Source organism: Scatophagus argus, chromosome 1 (genome assembly GCF_020382885.2).
Source record: "Scatophagus argus isolate fScaArg1 chromosome 1, fScaArg1.pri, whole genome shotgun sequence".
In the NCBI taxonomy this organism is placed as follows: Eukaryota; Metazoa; Chordata; class Actinopteri; family Scatophagidae; genus Scatophagus; species Scatophagus argus.
In genome coordinates, this window is record NC_058493.1 from 4,657,789 (window position 1) to 4,674,308 (window position 16,520).

The 16,520-nt window shown below is 39.7% G+C and overlaps 2 protein-coding genes across 2 annotated transcripts; one reads left to right on the forward strand and one right to left on the reverse strand.

Annotated features, from left to right (window-relative positions):
- Positions 1–1,633: 1,633 nt before the first annotated feature.
- LOC124064488 (synapse-associated protein 1-like) lies at positions 1,634–7,276 on the reverse strand. The gene is made up of 9 exons (XM_046399047.1): positions 6,956–7,276; positions 6,535–6,653; positions 6,346–6,412; positions 5,376–5,449; positions 5,117–5,256; positions 4,822–4,964; positions 2,897–2,946; positions 2,608–2,764; positions 1,634–2,414 (listed from the first exon to the last, which is right to left on the reverse strand). The coding sequence occupies exons 1-9, from the start codon at positions 7,155–7,157 to the stop codon at positions 2,284–2,286; spliced, it is 1,083 nt and encodes a 360-aa protein (XP_046255003.1). The 5' UTR covers positions 7,158–7,276; the 3' UTR covers positions 1,634–2,283.
- A 298-nt stretch (positions 7,277–7,574) lies between these two features.
- On the forward strand, positions 7,575–12,333 carry phospho2 (phosphatase, orphan 2). The gene is made up of 4 exons (XM_046399171.1): positions 7,575–7,757; positions 8,403–8,480; positions 8,697–8,791; positions 9,456–12,333. The coding sequence occupies exons 2-4, from the start codon at positions 8,410–8,412 to the stop codon at positions 10,019–10,021; spliced, it is 732 nt and encodes a 243-aa protein (XP_046255127.1). The 5' UTR covers positions 7,575–7,757; positions 8,403–8,409; the 3' UTR covers positions 10,022–12,333.
- Positions 12,334–16,520: the final 4,187 nt, after the last annotated feature.

Below are 16,520 nucleotides of genomic sequence, written 5' to 3' on the forward strand. Positions count from 1 at the left end.
AAGAGTTGGTTTGAAATATTGATACAACTTTCATATCTGTCAGTTAAACATTAGGCTATAGCTAACAGCAACACGTGTAAGCTGTTCAACATCTGATTAGCTCTCTATTCAACACTGTAAAACCACAACTTGTTGTTTTCACACTTTTGTTTACGTCATATCTTGCCTTGAATAAACAAACCAGATATGACATTATGTGAGGGTTTGTGTGTGTGTGTGTGTGTGTGTGCGTGTGTGTTTGGGCGGCACTAAACAGTTTCTCCTCTTTCCAGACGTGAAGTGAGGCTGTAGCTTTGTACTTTAACAGACATGAGAGGTATCAAATCTGTCTCTCTCAGTAAGAAAGCAAGTAAGCACATTTCATAAGATCTGTAGCTTTTCCTTTAAGGTTGATATGACTAATTATGAACATTTGCCTTTCATTTCAACATATCCATTACAACAGTATGACAAAATGAATGTACAAGTGAGAAAGTCACTGGGATTACTTGTAAATATTTAACCTGCCAAACTGCTCATTTGCTTGCATTATTTGTCTTATCTAGTGGCCATGGGTCACAATACACATGATAAGCAAAATTAACACAGCTGTGACAGCTATTATTATATAACAAAAAGTGAACTATACAGGAATGAGCCCTTCAAATCTTTTACAACCTGCTCAAATATTTCTACACTGCCCTGCTATTTTGTCTGAATGTGCTACTATTAAACTCTGAACTTTAACATGAGTTGATCAGAGGCAGAAAATTCAGATCTTTGACTTAAACAATAGCAGACACGTTAAACTGAAAATACTCTCCAAGTAAAAGTCCTGCATTCAAAACTTTACTTAAGCAATTAAAGATTAAGATTAAAGATTAAAGTGACATATTTTGTCATTGGAGGGAACTCACTCCAACGAAATTTGTTCTCTGCATTTAACCCACCCAAGTGACGTGCACACACACACAGCAAACCCGGGGCAGTGGGCGACCGCGTGCAGCGCCCGGGGAGCAGTGGGGGTTAGGTACCTTGCTCAAGGGTACCTCAGCCATGGACACCGGGACGGGGAATCGAACCAGCGATCCACTGGTTACGGGTCCGACACCCTAACCGCTGATCCACGACTGCCCCAAGTTCACACTGTGCAAAATTGATCTGTCAGTGTTTTACCAATGTGAGATATTCAAGGCTGCAGTAACATTGCATCAAATCATATTTTCAAGCGTTCGTTCAAGAGTTTCAAGAGTTCACTTGGCTTATTAAGATGACTTCAGCCCATTTTGTTTGCTGTTGTTTATTTTGGGTTAATGAAAGGGTGACTCAAGCAATCCCTTCCTTATATGGAATTTGACCCTTTTCATTTGAGAACTATAGAAAAACAAATCCTCATCTTTATGTTCCGCTTGAGCTCAAACTCATGTCTTCATTCTACAGTAATGGGCAGATTTCATGGAGAATCAAATTAACTGTACAAGAAGGTCAAAGATGCCAAGCCTGTAATGTACTGGTATAAAGTGATGCCATGTGTTACAGCCTAACAAAAAGGCTTTGTAACATCGTTCAAAAGCACTTTTTACTGGGTTTTAAAACCTACTTCCCTTGGGTGTTGTGTCTGTGTTAAATATGATGTACAGTATATTGGCCATAATAATAGATAAATATTTATTAAAGGATAACAGATGATAAAAATGGAAATATACAGTATTTCAGTAGCAAAGAAACAAAGTAAAGCAGACATGCACACAGGAGTTTGTCAAAATGTAAAATGCCAAGCAGATGGGAAAGGGAAATGCCACTTGACGTCTAATGTTAGAATCCTCTTTATTTACATAAATGGAACTTTACATTTGATTTTACTGTACTCTGACTACCCTAACACTTTACTGTACAACCCGACAATCACGAAGCAGCAAAACTTTCATTTTTAACAGGCCTCCCCCTCCATTTTAAAATTCATGGTGCCTGTACTGTGGTGCCCTCTAGTGGCGTTTTTCCATGAAAAACAGGAAGAGAGTGAGGGGTGGAAAGCAAGTCGACATAACTAATTGAGGAAAGAGTAATGAAGTAGCACTTTACTAATACACCTGAACATAACCATTGTCTGCAGCAGAGGTGACACACTCTTACTATTGGATCTACACCTTCATCAGGAACATGAGAATGTTTATAAGGTAGTAATCACAGTTGGGTGTGGCAAAGGATGGAGAAGTCCATCCCCTTGTGCATCACTGGTCACTATTCATCCATGGGCTAGATCACTGTACAGGAGACACACACACACACACACACAGAGGTTGTTTAGCTGTCGTCGGCCTGCAGCATCTTCTCGATCTCTTGATCCCACTGGTCGTCTTTGTTGTCTGACTCGGTCACCACCTCGTACTCCTGAAGCTCCTGCTGCAGCTCCTTTTCCCAGTCTGCTGATTCATCTGAACGTACAGGGAGGGGAGGATAGTGAGCAAAGTAATTACACACTCAGCAACTTAATCACACTCAATATCCAAAATCTAAACTGGCTGAATAACTACAGTATACAGTAGTTATATCAGTTGTTTGATGTGAGTGCTTAGATTGTGCTGAGATTTAGCTGAAGAATCTGTGAGAAACTCTCATCGAGCTAACCATCAGGAGAGGGGACGCTCCCCTTCTTATCCAGCACCAGCTGCTCCATCTCTTTCCTAAGGTCCTCCTGGTTGATGGCAGTCGAGTCAAAAGCGTCGCTCACAAACTCGGACACGCCAGGACTCGTCGACATCTCCTCCTCTTCTTCTTGAGGCGGCTGGGAGTCATGCAAACAGAAAAGAAACTCACTGCGCTACTCTTTCTCGCCATTTAGTTATACATCAAAAATATCAAGTTGAGCATACACACCAACACACACACACACACACACGCTTCCTCATTTTCCTACCTTCTGTATGTCGCTGATGGAAACTGGTGGAGTTTTTGGTCTGACATTGTCTACAAGAAATAATATAGCTTTGTTAATTCTTCTTATGCAAATCACAAGGTGGTGTTTAGTTCAATGACCCCGAGACTTCCTCTTAAAGCACACTCCCTGTGTGTGCTTTCCAGTAAAGGGTGCGTGAGAGTCTCATTATCAGCGCCTTAATAACAATGAGGTGAATGACAAGAAGTGAAGAACTGATTCTCATTGCTTTTGACACCACACCAAATCCTCCAATCAAATCTCAAATTCCTTTTCCAAGGGGACAGAGGCCCTCCCCTCACAAATCTGCGAACTGATAAGTCAGTCAATCAGAATAATTTCTTAGACCACAAGCGACAGCCACGTTTATGGTGTAATATGTTATTCTCAAGTCAGGAGACCCCTGTGGTGACAAAGCAGTTTATTCTGTTTTAGCCCATCAACTCTTGTAGAACACTGGTCTTTATATAGCCACTTTAAATAAATGAGGATTGGAAGAGAATACATCTCAGGCCAAACGTACAAAAACATGCATACAGCATTCACTACACAGATCCCTGTGTAGTGTGTTGGATTGGTATTTATAAAAGAAGAACATGCAGTGAGAATGTGTGCACATGCAGGCCGTGTCTATACGGTGAGATGATCAGGGGGAGGCGAGAGGAGAAATAATACTAGAACAACATTCATTTAGGCTGGTAATTAATTTCACTGACTGACTGACTGGAGGAATCGCCTTATTATCATCTTATTCACTTTATCGAGAAGAACTTTTCTGTTTCCGTTTCTTTTCTGAAGTCTGTTTGAAAATCGGTGCCAAATCATGCACCATCTTTCCGACATCTAACAACAGCTAGAACAATCCCACTTATGGCTTACAGGTACATGTGATGGAGTTAATTATATGCTGTACATGCTTTAAATAGTATGCGCTGGAGCAAGCAGAAAGGCACGGCTGCATGCATTTACAGCTGACTGTAAATAATCTGCCTTATGCACATGTGTCCAGTTCAATAACGACTAAGAGAAGCTTATGCTTACACAGGGCTTCATCACTCTGACAGTAACAATACATATACGCACACAGTACATCTGGCATTTCAGTCATGAATGTACACATAGTCTATGCGTCTAGCTGCTGACATGTAGAGTGGGAGTCTGAGCAGCTCCAATCAAACAGCCATCTTGGGGACAAGGCAGGAACAGTTACCTCCTTACATGTTGCATGTATATTAAAGAAGTGAATGCTGCAATGGCAGCAGATTGTGTTGATGTGGATAACAGGCGAAATGACCTCGGTCATCATCTCTATTGGATCAAAGCAGGGCTGGGCGATAAAAGGAGCACAATACGGCAGTGTAATAAACTGTGTGCTGATAACGACGATATAGACAGATCTAACAGCCTGTCACACAGCAGAAGTAAACACTTCACACTTCACACGATGAAGAGCAGTTCAAATTCAGAGCAAGCCCACAGGGGAGGGAACAAAACCCACTTTAGGATATATAATCTCACTGGAGTCAATGGTTACAATGCTCATTATCCACAAGTGCAACAAAGGGAGACGTTATGATCAACAGAAATGTGCTGTCTGCGGGTAACATCCCTTCAGGATACAAGGGAAGCTAACTTGCTTTTGTGGCAGGCATGTTAAAAAGCAAGTTAATGTTAACATTTAGATGTCATCAAATGTATTCTTCTATCACAAAATGTTTATGCTTATAAACTGTATTCTAAAGTTTAACCAGTGAAACCTCTGGTTTCTTCAGGCTTCAGTCATTATCAGGATACTCTTCAACAATTATCAAAATATAGACCGCATCATGATAAATATCAGTATTGGTCAAAATGGGAAAAACGATCAGATTTTTGCCACATGACCCAGCTGTAGACGGAAGTCTGACCTGTCAAGACGACGTCCTCAGGCGACACACTCTCCTCACCGTCCTTCTGCTGCTGCTGGGCTGCCAGCGCTGTGAGCTGAGCCGACTGCTTGATCAGAGACACCCGGTAGAAATAATTCCTCCAGAAAACCTCTTCCTTCACACTGTCAAACACATCACCGTGCATTTCATATTAGCATTTCGTTCGTGTTGCTTTCACAGGTAAACGCAATTGCGTCCACTTAACACACTTGCAGAGGCAGGTGCATAAGCACTGTACACACACACACACACACAGTGCGGGAAAACTACTGACTGTTTAGGAACCAAGTCAAAGCGCATGCGGTTGAGCAGCTGGTCTTCCTCCAGCATCACTGCAGCCAGAGGATACATCTGCTCCATGTCAAAGTGGAACTGAACACCAGCAGGAGGGTCTCGCAAGAAGTTTCTCTTGTCCTGTAATCACAGTGCTCGGTTTCAATGAAAACGGACCAAATGTTAAAGAACTGAGCAGAAGTACGTCTTGATCACAGATGTGTTGAGACATTCACAGAGCGTATGACGTGTTTGCTTACAGCTGACAGAGCAAGGATCTGTTGCTGGATTGTCTCCTCCTCATTGTAGCCGACCCATGGAGGCACTGCTGCCTCTGGACGCAAGCAACAGTACATAAAAATTCACTTTAACACAAAATCCACAAGACTCTCAGAAAAAAAAAAAGCATTCACAGGTTTAGCTCTTAGACACACACAAGAATACACCTGGATCTAACAGAACCCGGGGGGCAGGAAGGGAGCTTTTGATAAATAATGATGTAATTTCTGCTGCAAGTCCACTGGCATCTCACCCACAGTATGTACACATGAAGATAAGCACTTTCCTTTTGAAAGTGCAGCTCTGAATTGCACCTATTTGTATACACAGGACAGACAAATAAACTTTAATTCATTCATCGCGCAGGAAATCAAGAGGATTTATAAAAGAACCACGGATTTAAAGAAAGTACTTGCCCAGAAATTTCTGGATTTTGATAATCAATTTTCCAGTTGGCATTTGGGTAAAGTTATTAGGAAACATCTTAGTGGGCTTAAGCTTTTTGTTATTCAGTTACTCTGATTTACATACTGTATACGCATACATTATCATCCATTACATACTGCATATGTCAAGAATCCTGCTAATTAGTATGACTGTCTTATCATGTACTCTTTTTAAGGTATACATCTGATCGTCTTACTTTTAATCTTATTTTTCCCAATATCACGTGTTTGTCCACACGGTCTGACAGGTCACATGAAATAATTGGAGTTATATGATATGTTTAATGACCATCTATCCAGGAGGAGGGGAACCACTCTAAAGGAGCAATACGTGAGAATAATAATTGCAATAAAACATGAACAAACAACAGTTCCTAGAAATCCTCATGTTTCACACAATAAATCCCGATGTGCAAACCATGCGACCTCATTTCAAGGCAGGCTGTCCTGTAAATCAAGGGTTCTCAACATAATGAAAATCAGTTTGAGAGATAACTTTAATTACCTGATTTTTTTGCTTTCTTCTCTTGGACAAACTTCTCTTGCTCCTTTTGGAAGTCTCCTAGAAAAGTCTGCACAAATACACACACCTATTAAATGGAGGAACAGACTGGGGGGGACTAAGGGGCAACACTGACAGTGAAATCCTGTCGTCATGTGTTGTAAGGTCTGCCAAACTAAGAGAGCAGCTCGCCTTGTCTATGATGCCGTCGATTTTCCCTTCTTCCACAGTCTTCTTGATGGTCTGAGCTGTCTCCACCACAGACTCAGAGATCTTCTTCGTGGCGCTGGAGGCAAAGCTGAAGATGTAATCTTCACGTGGAGGGGAAAGATGGGAAGATAACGTTGACAATAACATCATACTGTGGGACTGTTACTAAAAACGTTCCTACTACAGCACAAGCGTAACAAGACATTAAAGGACAGGGCGGTAATAACTTTTCACCAGTGACATAACAGCTCTATGATAAGTTAACATGGACAAACAGACCAACGTCACATTGAATAACACAACTAGATCCTCCAGTAACTGACAAGCAAATTTACTGCCTCAGCATGACGTTAAATTATTTTTGGAAAAAGACGATGACGTAGTGAAAACAGTTCTTCCTCACCTCCCAGTCCTTGGCCCTGCTCAGACTTTTCCTGGTTCGCCTCTGGTTCTCCATCCTGGTCAGCTGGTTGCTGTTTGTTTACCTCGTTTTGTGCTTCTACCACCTTTTCTTCCTGCTCCACACTGAGATTGTCTTTGTCGTCCGGCGTTTTCGTTAACGTCGGGTTCTCCAAACCCAACCAGGTCCCTAAACCTTTAAACATATCGGTCGGAATAGAAAAACAGTTAGCCTGACGGTAAGAAAAACAACAATCTGAACAGAGGGCGATTCTGGACTTTATGCAACCAGGAACTGAACCGACAGATTTTTCTTCTTCTCTGTTTGAATTTTTGTCAATTCCAGTTGTGTGTGACTACCACCCAGTGGCCACAAGGGTGGAATGACGCCCTCAGGTGCAAGTGGCGCTCACTGCGACAGCGCTCCGGATCCAACCGCGGAATGATGGTTTGTAAGTTTTTAGTTGTGCGTACTCGGTGTTTTAGCCGGAAGTGTTAATAATTATAATGTAGCAACCTCATTCATTTGGGTACTTTTTCTGATATAATAACAATTTAAAAGATCATTATAGCAAACCACACATATTCTTATAAAAATAGAAATATTAAAGTGTGCTCACAGGTCTTCGTGTGAGCGTGTCTTACCATAAGAATAAGAATAGGAATAAGAATAAGAATAATGAGCACTTCAACAAGCCGCACTGCACCAGCAGGGGGCCATAAAGAGTCCACAATTGTAGGACGTCATGGCACGCAACAAGACGAGGAGGAAGACAGACCGGTGGACTGATGTGAAGCAGACTGAGGTCAGTTTGTGGTTGAGTTCAGCGATTATACCTCATAAGTGTTTTAAATCTCTCAGTAACCTGGGGTTTTGTCTAGTATAGGAATCACTTTGATCCTTGTTATTACCCATGAGCCCGATCTGAGCTGTTGGAGCAGAATTTGAAGCATTAGCCCCGGTCGCTATGCTATTTACTTCTAAGGAGACGGGGTCGCGCCAGACTTCTTATAAAAATAAGTCACTTAAAACATTGTGAGTTTAAACGTAACATGTATAGTAAATAAATACATAACTAAAACATGTCAGGATTAATTGAGGTGTTGTAGTACAATCGGCATATAGAGAAGGGCGATTTATCGAGAGTTGTCAGTTGGATGGTACAGTTTATCGGAGTCGGTTACGATTAGTGCTGGTTTGAGATAACGTTAAGCTGGTGGAGCCTTACAGGCAGAACAACTGATCGTTCAAGATAAGTTTATATGTTAGCCAAACCCTAATGTCAGAGTTAGACAGAGCAAACATGCACAACGCAGCTTGATTTAATGAGAATATTAGATAATAAGTATAATTTCGTTCTTTCTTGTAGGTCCAAAATTACACTTGTTGCTTATTGTTTTTCTTATCTCGTTGTTTTTTTTTTAATTAAAATTGTTATGTCTCCCTTCAGGTGAAAAATGAAGACTTTGATGGTGTTTGATTTTGACCACACTGTGGTAGATGACAACAGTGACACTTGGGTAATAAGGTAAATAATATATTAAATGAATCAATCAGTTAATCATAATAAAAATATTTTCCTGTACTGTAAAATCTACAAAAAATCTAGGAGGAATACCTGAGCAAGGCTATTTGATACAAAGAGATCACAATTACACATGAAATTGAATTTAATTAATTAACTTTAATTGAAAGCAACATCACCATTTTATCCACAGTGGATAATTTTTTTTTCTTTTTGCAGATGCCTTCCAGGTCAGACTCTTCCTGACTCTGTGAAGAAGTCCTACAGAAAAGGCCACTGGACTGAGTTTATGGGCAGAGTGATGAACTATATAGGTGAGATTACTTTGTCCTGTTTGTAGGCCCTCCATAGAGCAGCTCAGAATATTTCTGCATTCATATTTTTTTCATAAGTTCCACCACTATACTCCTGTTTATACAATATATCTAATATATGCTGTGAGCATGTGTCCTGTCCTTATTGTTTAAACCTGGTTTGCATTAACCCAGTCATGGTTAGTGTGAGTTGAGGCTATTAAAACCTAAACTATTTGTTTAAGTTTAATTAACAAGTCCAGGTCTTTTTTTTCCTACAGCAGTAGGTAGTAGGTGCTACTGTATTTTTGCATTCATTCACACTTAACGTGTTTGATAAGGTTCAATGATTTATTCTGTAATCTTATCCAGATTATTATGAAACTGTGCATAGTACTGGAGTAATTCTAAAACTTTATCCAGCTTTCTCATAGCCAGTTTATACTACCTGGTCAGAGTGTTTCCAGCTTGACTGCTCATTGAAACACAAGCATTGAGAGATTTGTAATGACACTGTCAAGATGCAACAAATGAAATACTGTTTGTTTATTCTTCACCTTGAGATTTCATTGCCCTGTTTTTAGGTTGCCCTTAGAACTGCTCAGAATGTTTCTGAATTAATATTTTATCACTACCTCTTCCTTATTCTTAAGTCCTGTGTTCTTTTTTCGGGCTGTCCATCCAGGAGACCAGGAGATCAGCCCAGACACGGTCCGCAGTGTGATGGAGACCATCCCCTTCACAGCTGGAATGACAGACTTGCTGACATTCGTATCAGAGCATAAAAGCACCATTGACTGCATAGTCATCTCTGACTCCAACACCATGTTCATAGACTGGATTCTCCACGCATCTGGACTCCAGGCAGCTGTTGATCAGGTCTTCACCAACCCAGCTAAGTTCAATGAGCTCGGGTACATGGAGGTACAGTGCTACCACTCACACAGCTGTGAGCGATGCCCCGTCAACCTCTGTAAGAAAAAGGTCCTGGAGTTGTATCTGTCAGAGCAGTCCGATGAAGGTGTGGAGTATGAGCGGATATTTTACGTGGGGGACGGTGGGAATGATCTCTGCCCTACTTCCTGTCTGAGAAGGCATGATGTTGCGATGCCGAGGAAGGGATACACCCTGGAGAAATTGCTGGCGAAACTGAAAAGTCAGGAAGATAACTCTTCTCTAAAAGCTAAAGTTATTGCCTGGAGCAGTGGCACTGACATTCTTCACGAACTGAAAGCAAGTATGCAGTTGTAGCTTACTTGATTGACCTCTCAGTTATTGCACATATGGCAAATATTGAATCCGTACTGTAGAGGGCATGTGCTGCTCCCTGTAATTGTTTGGGAAAAACAGAACATTAATAATACAGTATTTTTATTATTTAAATCACAGTTTCGATGGTGAAATGATTTTCATTTAGTTACAAATCAAAAGTTGATTTGTTTTTATTTCATCTTCTTTGAAAATAGTAACAGGCGTCTCAGTTCTCATAAAAGGTTTGTCTTTTATTCAGAGGTGGAGGTGGGGAATTGAGGCAACTGAGCCTAATAACAATGCAGATACATAACAAAAACAATGTTTACATGTGCAGTGTATGTTTTACTGTGGATCATGGGAGACTGATGGATTCAGCATTTTTCTCATTATAGGAATCTGTCAGATTTTTTTTTTTCCAACTGCCAAAATAATTTAAAAATGTGACTCTCCATCTTTCTCTGCCTGTTGTCACTATTAACTAAAAATATCAAATTAACGTACTGGAGTAAAAATCCAGTATTTTCCAAAGTAGCAAAAAATACTCATTTTGAGATCCTCAAAATTTTACGTAAGTACAGTACACAAGTAATAAGTAATACTTTTGACGCTGAGATCCTAAACATTCATTATTGGTCTACCTGACTAGAAATAATCACTATCGTTACTGGCCCTGACATAAACATATCGTTCTATCTCTGAGACCGCAGGTTGCCTGGAACAACAATATTTATTGCAATGGCAACTCTAATGTCACTCTAAAGTAACCTGACCGCTTTTAACAGACTATTTAGTTTGTTAGTAGGGCATTAAAAGAATAGTTTTACATTTTGTGAAATACAACTCGTCATATATGCACTCCAAATATAAAGTTAGGTCCAGCAGCCAATTAGTGTAACTTGAGAAAACAAGGAACCTGCTAGCATAAAATAATGTTATTTAGCTTCACTGGTGCTACCAGTTGTATTTGTTACAATTAGACAGAATCTGGCTAGCTGCTTTGCCCTGTTTTCAGTCTTTGTGCTAGGTTAAGCTTAATCACCTCCTGATTCTGTCTCTATATTTTTCTGACAGACATGATGGTAGTATTGATCTTCTCATTTAGCTCTAGTGAATAAGCGTATTGCCCAAAAAATAACCCTTTAAGGCTATTAGGCTAATTTCCAGGTATCACCCCTCAGCCATGAAGCTCAATATTAATGGCATGATAACATGCTCACAAATTTATAACTCTCAGTTATCACATCAGTAATGTGTGAAGGCTTTGCAGAGCACTTCATTTGCTCCAACACTGAAACATACAAATATACTTTATGACCTTTCTGACCACCTTATGTGAACAGTTTTTTTCTTTCTTTTTTTTTTTAACAATATACATTTTGACTTATCAATAGGAAAAGCTCAGGTGGAATTTAAAACTTTAACATTGGCTCTGTTCTGTTCAAGCAGCATGGGTGCTAGAATCCAGCCACCATTCACTCTGTTATTTACACCTCTGCTTTTTCCACTGTGACAAAATGTCTTCAGTGATAAAAGGGTATTATAGTGCAGCTAAAAACAATATAATTTTGTATCAGGGCTGTAGCTACTGTTTTTTACACCTCCACATTAATTAATCTTATTTGCCCTTTTGGCTAAGTAAGATTTAAAACACCGTTAAACAGTATTTCCTCTGCTGAGACGTTTTTCTAATTTCTACAGGGTGGAAACTATTTTACTACATAAATAATTCATAACATGTCAAAGTTGTATAATTTGACTTACAACTGCAGAAAAGTATCATCTCTATTAGGAAAAATAAGTTCCACTGCTACAATCCTTGTAATACAATATATGAAGTATGTGCTGTGAGCATCTGTCCCGTCCTTATTGTTTAAACCAGGTGTGCATTAACCCAGTCATGGTCAGTTTGAGTGTTACTGAATAGCATAAATGTAAACTATTTATTTAAGCTTAATTAACAAGAAGTCAAGGTCTTTTTTTCCTACAGTAGCCCCCAGACTTACTGAGATATGATAAGTTTCCTAAATAAAATCCACACTTCAGTCACTTGAGAAGGTTAGAGGTTATTTAGTAATTTTATCCAGATTACTATGACACTGTGGATAGTACTGGAGTAATTCTGGGAATTTTACCAGGTTTTCTCAACGCCAGTTTATGTGACCTGTTTCCATCTTCGCTGTTCATAGAAACACATGCATTGAGAGATTTTAAAGAGATTTTTAATGACACTGTCAAGAGCCAATATGTGAAATATTATTTGTTTTATCTTGTAATTCTAATGATGCAATTAAAACCAGAAATCTCTTGTATCATTTTTTTATGCTCTGTTCACTGAGTGACTGGAGGAAAAGAAACCCTGGGAACTTGGCTTGGTATTTCAATGGAATAGACAAAATATTGGAACTATTTAATCCAAACCATTAGATGCCTAAAATGGGAATGTGGACACCTTCCTAAACAGTGGAAAAGTTTTTGTGAACAGACATGGGGCATCAATTTTTTGACCACAGCCACACACTGAAGCATGGGACACATTAAAATGTTGACATGATGATGGCACTAGATGAAAAGATAAACTCTCCAAAGTGATCACAATCCATCCTGAGGTGAACATGAATGCCTGAAATAAATGTCATAGCTATCTCTTCAATACCCATTTCACTCAAAACCACAAATGTCAACCTCGTAGTGGCACTGGAGAAAAAGTCAGGGGATCACCAGGATATATCCAGCCACAAATGTCTTAGCTGAATTTTGTGCCAGTACATCAATAAATCATAACTAGATACTAAGATAAGTAAAGGACAGTTCAGGGGATCACCAAAGTCAGTTGGCACTGGAGGAAATAAGAGAAGAAAAATATCTAAAATGTAGTAATGTTTTTTGAACTTAATATTATGTGCTGTTGCCATCAACCAGTGGTTAACTGAAGAGCTGATGTATCCTCTCTTTTCTCTCTTCACATCCTGTGAAGATGCAAAAGATTCCTTCCTAAGACTGACAGAAAAAAGAAAAAAACATTAGTAGATTGGCACAAATGCAGAGGGATTTGAAGATGGATTTTGAGAGGGATGCAGGCCAACAACTCACGGAGATAGCTATTGCCTAAGATCTAACCTGGTATCATGGTCCAAGACTCAGCAGGCTTTGTTTACTCCCAGAATTCACTCTTCGGTGGGAAAAAGATTTGGATGTATTAAAGGAAGATGCTTAGTTGCATAAGTATCAGCCAGACTCAAGAGTGAGGCTGTCAAACTAGGATACAAGTTTTGGAAGTTTAGACTAGTTTACTCTGAGGGCCAGAAAAAAGGCCCAGAAACAACTAGTGCCTGTGCATGCCTGAAGATTTAATCACCATATTGTGAGTTACTGCATTTATCTCATGATTGTCTTATTACTGTTTTGGGGTAATGACATCCAGGTTTGTCCTTGTATAAACCTGCTTTTTGTGCCTACAACACAATAATTATGCCGTGTAAAGTGAAAATCCAAAACAAAATAACAAAAATTGGGTCTGTTGTTGGTAAGGCAGTATCAGTTTGTCTTCCCAGTAGCTCCAGGCCTCAACAGATCAGCATGCAGTGTAGCCACAAGACATATTAAGTTTTTATGAAGGGGCTGTGGGCATTTTTGCACTCAACACAAGCTGAGTATTTCTTACTTTCTCAAGGTTGTTGAAAGGCTAACCACATGAAGAATCTAAGCGCTTAAACAGAGTCTTGGATGGGGATGTCTTTTCATAGAACATTTGAAACCATTCACATCGTTTCCTAACATCTTAAGCTGTTCATCTGCACAGTTTGACTGGTGGAGTAAGTGTTGCTAAATGTGTCATTTCAAGCTATGCCCAGGTGTTCCCATCTGTGGAACAACCAATATGGTTTCTACTGAGACGAATATTGAGTGCAGTGGTCACTTTATTTCTTGTCATAGGCCAATTGTGTGCCACAGTCCACTGTAGCTTTCAGTGTCAACAACAGTCAGGCCAGAACATACTTACCTACTCTCCAGGGTCATTGTTGTGTAGTATTTGGTACTGCAGTAAGGGAAACTTTGGGTTCTGGCGATTATGTGGATTTGACACACATCACCACTGGCACATTTAGAAAACTGCTCAGGAATGTTTCAAGGACCACAGCAACGGCCTGCAGACTCTCCAGATCCCAACCTGATCTAGAATCTGTCAGACGCACCAGATTAATCCTCTGGTGGCCCCACCCTCAGTGCACCCAAAGGATACAACACTCTGATGCAGGTGACCACAAAATACCCCCAGAGGTCCTGTGTCCCTTCCCCCAACAGGCCAGAGCACAAGGGCAACCTACAAAATATGAAGCAGGTGGTATTAGTGTTGCAGCTGTAAACTGAATATCTCTAGGTTTGGACTGTTGGTCAGACAAAGGCGGACATCTGAAAATGTCACACTCTAGGAAATTGGCCATTTTCCATAATTTACTGAATTTACAGACAAAATGATTAACATTGAAAATATTCAGCAAATAAACAATGAGGAAAATTTCCATCTTATCAAGCAGACTTCTGTAGTGATTTGGGGGAACCAGACTGAATCTTTCCTGTTGCCTTAGTAGGCCTGCTGATCAAGAGCTGTCCAAGCTGTCCAACTCTCTGTTGTGGCACTGTGGAGCATAAGCAAGTGATCCTGGGTGGTTTTATTCTCAGATCTGAGCTGTGACACAGCTGTGAGGGCACCAAGTTTTAAGAGTGAACCACTGGACTGATGATGCATCGTGACAGCTCAAAGTAAATACATATAAAATTGAACAACAGCTACTTTACAAAATAAATGCTTGCATTTTTCAAATTTTCAAAATACAAGTACAGACCTTTTAACAAAATCTAACCAAAATATTAACATTCACAGGCTATATACATGATATTATTTGATTATTAAGCAGTACTTAATATATTTATCAGGGCTAATTTTTAAACTTCTTTATATATTGGTGGCTAGTTTAATCAATAACAATGCATAACATTTGATCAGTTGAGAAAATATAGTATTTACCATTAGTCTGGAGATGACCAAAGCCTGTTAATGCTCCAGAAAGATTATGTGTGTGCTCAAAGGTACACAAAAATTTTATTTTCAAAGCAAAACAACCATCTGGCCACATGGCTTTTCATGCATGCGGTGTTTAAAATCAAAAAGTGACGGTACCAAATTAAAGGCCATGTCCCTTAATAATTTGAATCTGTGATGATTATTTTCTTAACAAAAGAAACTAAAACTCTGACCTCAAAATCCTGTGGACCATGTTGATCATGTTATGGACATTATCCCCCACAGACACTGATGTATCATGCTCCAAATACGGTTTTGTCGAGGGAAATTCAAACTCTTTTCTTATTTTGCCCCAGAATGTTTTTTTTAACCACATACTCAAATGTCCATTAGCAAGAGGAAATATCATAATATACGCTAGAAATCATAATATGCTGCAAGTGGCAGTATTGTAAATTTGTGTCACTGGCCTAGTGTTATTAATGATTAGCAAGAGCTGTCTGATGGAAGCCAGATCTACAGGAGAAACTCAACATCATAATTTAACACCACAGATAATGAATGTATGAGTATTATATCACCATAACACCATTTATTATGCATGGTGTGTTGATAAATATTTAAAGGACCGATCCTTGATTTCAGCAGGCAACTTTCTCATTTGCACAACAAACTGAAGAACGGGCTAAGAGACTGTAGGGTACCACATTAATTTACATCCCTCTTTTCTGATACATTATACTTTTTTCAGCATTTCATTTTGAAGAAACCATTGTTACAATATACATTCAGAATAAATGTCATTTTAAAACGTATTTTCATCATCAAACTGACACAAAAAATCTATGAATGGCTTTCCTGATGTGAGTCACCCTGGGAAGACACTGGGTGTCCTGAGCAGCTTCCACTGTCAAGTGCTTGGACATGGCCCTGCAGTACTCCACAAGCCAGATCCTGCATTGTCACATGGTGGCACGACTCATACTTCAGGGTCATGTTCACTGCTGACATGAGGAGATAGAGAAGATCAATAGCCCTGTTCAAATGTGTATCAGTATGTAAGAGAAAGGGGGGGGGGGGGGTCATTGTGGCCAATTAAAGAGACTAAAGCACTCATATTCAGTGCCCCACTGTCATCTGCAGGCAGTCAGCATTGACCCACCTTGTGCACCTGCATCAACACAATCAAAGGCCAGTCAAACGGCTGCCTTGTCTCATTGCATAAGCAATGCTAAATTTTGACAGAAGACTGTATGCAACTTTTGTATGTCTATGGATTAGTGGCTAAAAAGCACCTTGGGCGATGTTAAATGCAGAGATAAGAACTATAAATTCATGACAAAATAATAACAACAAACTGGTTTGTAATGTGGCTCATAGCATTATACTGACATCTTGTTGGCCTTTATCCAGTTGAGGACATACTTAAAATCTCATTATTCAGTGAGATTCAAGTGGACAATCTTGGTTCTT